A 4904-nucleotide genomic window follows, 5' to 3' on the forward strand; every position below is an offset into this window, starting at 1 on the left:
GCCTCAACAATATAGAACTTATCTATGCTTACTTGTGCGGAAAAATCATGTACTTGTACCAAGTGTATGAAAGTTACTTAAGTGTTAAAGCACAATTGCATTGCTGTTATGGCCAGTGGAAATCAGCATCCTTTCAAGCTGTTTCGAATCAAATTTTGTGCGGTGATTGCAGTGCAGTGGTCAAAAACTGTTTTTGCTTTTTTGTCTGAAATGCAATTGAGTCGAGATCCAGCAAAATGCATTTGGCTACAACTAAGTTCATTAGGAAACACGGATTAATGATATAGTTTTAATTGGTTTGGGTGTTAGCTGTTCACCAAAGTCGGCTAACCAGAAGAGATTTCTGCTTTGAAATTCTTCCTGCTTGGTCTAGACGGTGGATAATTTGTCATTGTCTGTGAAATATTTTAAAATCAATCCATTGAATAGATTTTGCGCGACAAAAAGAAAACCCGTCGATTATGCACGATCGATTTTCCGGACTTTTTCTGTTGTTGACTTCTTTCTCTATGGACTTCATGATTACAGTCGGTGTTTTTTCTTTTTGATATTGCAGGTATAGTAATAGTAATGAAAGAAGTCAGTCGGATACAACAGGGTATAGTTCGGCGCCATCGTCCGATACGAACGATCGGCGCAACTCAGATAGTGTGAGAAAAAAGGACAAGTCCAGGTCCGGCTCTCGATCGCCATCACCAAACGGTAGTACCAGTACTAGATCTCCTTCGAGGTAAGATTTTTAAATTTCGCTTAAAGATCTCCTCAAACGGGCGAGTTTACAAGGCCGCAAAAAAGCAACCTCAAGAAGTTGAGAAGACATTTAAGTCGGTTTTGGGCCAGCTTTGAGTGAATGTCCCAGTGGAGAACATGCAAAGCTTGTGCGGTTTATCCACAAAATGTTTCCTGCTTAATCTGGGCACAGTGTATGTGGAATTTGAGTTACATGCTGCGTTTGCATTGCTAAATCCCAATTGGCGTTTCATTGAGTTATTGGGCAGGGCTTGAGTTAACAGTTTACTGGTGGAAAACAGTTCATGGTTCGATGTTTATATTGCACTTTAATTCCGACTTACTCTGTGTCTGAGGTGTTATTTCAGTAACAATGATCATTCGATTAGATTACGGTAATCCGGTTGCACTAGTGAAGGAAACATTCCAAGGCTTATAGAATAAGACCGAAAGGTGCTCCGACTGACTGTTAAGGGGTGAACAGGATGATTAGGCAAAACGATACCAAACTATTTTACTTTACTGTTGCTCAGTTGTATTGAAAATGTATTTTTTATTTATAGATCACGTTCGCGGAGTAGTAGTAGCACATCGTCGTCCTCCACGTCGCGCGGTACGTCTTCGACGTCTTCACCGCGCTCGCGCCAACACCGGCACCACTACAAGAAGGTAACTGCGCAGAACGCTGGCGCTTCAGAAGATCGCCGACCGCTTGGAATTCGTGTGAGTAATTTGCCGGTCCGCTCGAGCGATACTTCCTTGAAGGATGGTTTATTCCACGAGTATAAGAAGCATGGCAAAGTTACATGGGTGAAGGTAGTGGGCCAGAATGCTGACCGGCACGCGATCGTCTGTTTCAAAAAGCCCGAGGACGCTGAAAAAGCACTAGAGGTCAGCTATGATAAGCTGTTCTTTGGATGCAAAATTGAAGTGAGTATGCTTTGCCTTAACACTCTTGGAACTGTCCTCGCAACCCCCTGGAATTGGGAGCGACATCACATTTCAATGGAACACTTATGATAAGAGCGCTCGACTCCAATTACTCGAACTGGATAGTGATGGCCCTTTTTTCTATTTGAGCAAAGTGGAAATTGTCCTCCTCAACCCTCCTTTTGTATGCTTTGTCCAAATACTATGAAAAACCACTTTTCTCGGTTGGGTTTCACAAATTCCTCCAATCTTCCCGAGCCACAACAGCTGAACTTTGCCACTAAGCTTGAAGAGAGGATTCTGAATTTTAGCTTCTTTTTGCAAGGAATCTCAAACACTCATCTAAAAACGGTAGTTTTTTCGCTAATTTTTTCAATCTCTCTATAGAAAACCCCTGGAATTTCGCTCAAGGCTTAAACAGACGAAAGCGGAAGTTTTCCCACGGCTGTTGTAAATTTTGGCCCTTTCCCAGAAGCAATTTTCTTAGTCACACTCAATAGCAGATGTTTTTTTTTTTTAAGAAAACAACAAGACAAAATGTCCAATTTCTAGAAAATGTTCACAATCCGCCATAATTTTCAACATGCTCTAAATCCGCAATAAATCGCACGATTTATCGATCAAAGCCCCACGCTTTACGCTTATATGGGCTGACGTTCAATATTGAGCCAATTTAATTGTTCAATAAATCGGGGAAAAGTGCGAAGTTTGTCTAAGTGTAATACCGGAATTAGAATTTTTTTGAGGACTTTTGAGAATTTTGTCTTGTCCAAAAACTCTTTTCCCAGTTGGTTTTTACAAAATTCCTTGGAACATCTGAACCAAAATAAGTAAATTTTGCGCAAGCAAAAGCGGCTGATTTTAAGAAAAGCGGTTTTTTTGAGAATTTCATTTTGTCCCAAAGCCTTTTGTCAGTTGTTTTTTTTTAATTCCTCGAAACATCCAGAATAGGCCTGGGTAACTCAGAGCATTTTTAGGAGTTGGCGCTGTGCTATGCAAATAGCTTAGGGCGCCAACCCAACATACCGGCGCAGTAACTCAGTTCCATTGCTGGGAAAATGTTGATGGCTTTTTTTAGATTTATTTTAAAGGTGGTTTACTAATAATATTTTTAAAATATCTTCAAATTTCATAATTTTCCCGTTTTAGCCAAGTTACTCAAATGCTCAATTTTCGCTTAGTTTAGCTTAAAAATGCTGACAATGTCAAGGTAATTTCCGCGAAAAATTGTGAAATAAATTTCGAAACCTTCGTCGCTTTGTGAAAAGTTTGAAATCCCTTTCCAGCTTCGAATTCGGAACAAAAATCAAAAAACGAACAGAATGAGCGAAAGTTTATAACGGATTATTTGGAAATCTCGTCACCTCCATTATTCTCAAGAATTATCTGTAGAAGTTGTTAAAAAATGTGGTTTTTTGGTTTTGACTGATTTTTTTTTTGCTTTACTTTCTACCCAAAACGCTCTATTTTGTAGAGTTTCACTTAAAAATACTGAAAATTTGGAGGATTTTTACGCGAACAATTACAAGATGAATTTATGGCTTTATGGCAAACTAAATCTTTTATGCAAAAAAATGAAGAGATCGATTTTACAAGAAAATTCATCGAGTTTCTTTGGACTCAGTTCTGTTGCAGGGAAAATCTAGATTACTTTTTTTAGGTGTAAAGCTTTAACAATTGAATTATAACTCATTAACTGATAAGTTATAACTCGTTAACTCAGAGAGCGGGAACCACTCAATAGCGCAACTCAACACAGTGTTACCCAGGCCTAATCCAGAGCCAAATCAAGTAAAACTTCGCACATTGTTTAAACAAGCAAAAGCGGATGATTTAGAGAGATTGAGAGAGAGAGCGGTTTTTGGATTTCGGAAGTTTTCGTGGATTTTTGAAAATTTATTTTTCTCCGAATACAGGGCTCACCCTGTATTTTAATTAGCCCAGGATAGTTTCGTCTATTTATTTCTAAGCTTCGTTTTCTGCTATGAAATGTGTTAAGTCTGAGGAACCTTTGTAATGTTGCATCTACAACTGGCCAGAATCTCGTGAAATTCACTCCAACATCAAGTTAAACGAAATAGATTTTTTGCTCATTCTTCGAAGAAACCGCTGTTTCTGTTTGGGGAATTTTCCAGCTTTCTTCTAAGAAACTTCAGAATGCCGAAGCCACAAAGAGTCCCTAGATAAAATGAATGAACGAGCCAAAATATATTTAAGATATTTCGAAATTTTTTACATAAAACTATTTTTTTAAGTTGACGAGAAATCTCAGCAAACCTTATACGCATTTCAATATACTCGTTTCGGAGCACTTGGTGTGATTTATAATCCATGTTATCTGCAGAGTGTTTGTTTTTAAGTATTTCCAGTTTTCTAGATAATATTTTTTTGGGGTGGTTTTCTTCATGTAGATTAATAGATAGAATATGGATCCTTGCGAGAACTTGTAACTTTCCAATGGGCTCATGGAGTGATTTTGTTTTCAGGTGGAACCACATTCTATTTGCGATATTGATGAGGTGGAGTGCCGCTACGAGTCGGAGATAGATGAGTACAATCCGAAGGCAACCAGGACGCTTTTCATCGGCAACTTGGAGAAAGACGTGACTGCATCCGATCTCAGAAAACATTTCGATCAGTTCGGTGAAATAATCGAAATCGACATTAAAAAACAAGGGGCTGTGAGTTCGTACGCTTTTTGCCAGTACTCGGACATAGTTAGTGTGGTAAAGGCAATCCGCAAAATGGACGGTGAGCACTTGGGCAACAACCGGATCAAGTTGGGTTTCGGAAAGTCTATGCCGTATAATTGTGTGTGGATAGATGGGGTGGTGGAAACCGTCACCGAGAAGTACCTGATGATTCAGTTCGAACCGTTCGGCGCGATTTCAAAGTGCATAATCGATCGCGAAAAGGGCCAAGCTTTAGTGTTTTACGAGCATGTGTCTCAGGCCCAGATGGCTGTTAATAAAATGAGGGGTTTTGTGCTGAAAAACGCGAAACTGCAAGTGGACTTTGCGAGCCGTGAGTGTCAGGAGTGTTTCTTCGAACGGCTGGAGAAGCAGGGCGCTGTATTAGAGAGGGCGGGGTTTGAAGATCGCAGAGATTCAAGCTCGAGGAGTTTTGATTCTACTGCCGCTTCGCGGATATCCAGGCAAGTCCTTCCGCCCATCCAGGTCACCCTGTCCTTTTTACAGTCTTTTCTCCTGTTCCAGATACGACACACCGACGCGACCTCGCACATC

At 40.0% G+C, this 4904-nt stretch overlaps 1 protein-coding gene across 2 annotated transcripts in view; it reads left to right on the forward strand.

The window, feature by feature from the left end:
- Positions 1-4904, forward strand: part of LOC109544418 (protein split ends) — a gene marked incomplete in the record, with an annotated part of 94999 nt that overhangs the window by 64294 nt on the left and 25801 nt on the right. For both annotated transcript variants that reach the window (XM_048664227.1, XM_019914558.2), the window contains 4 exon segments: positions 557-730; positions 1293-1659; positions 4146-4813; positions 4875-4904. In XM_048664227.1, the coding sequence (XP_048520184.1) occupies positions 557-730; positions 1293-1659; positions 4146-4813; positions 4875-4904 (1239 nt within the window).

This window comes from Dendroctonus ponderosae, unplaced genomic scaffold, assembly GCF_020466585.1.
Source record: "Dendroctonus ponderosae isolate FM_Combo_2020 unplaced genomic scaffold, Dpon_F_20191213v2 Dpon_F_20191213_2, whole genome shotgun sequence".
NCBI lineage: Eukaryota > Metazoa > Arthropoda > Insecta > Coleoptera > Curculionidae > Dendroctonus > Dendroctonus ponderosae.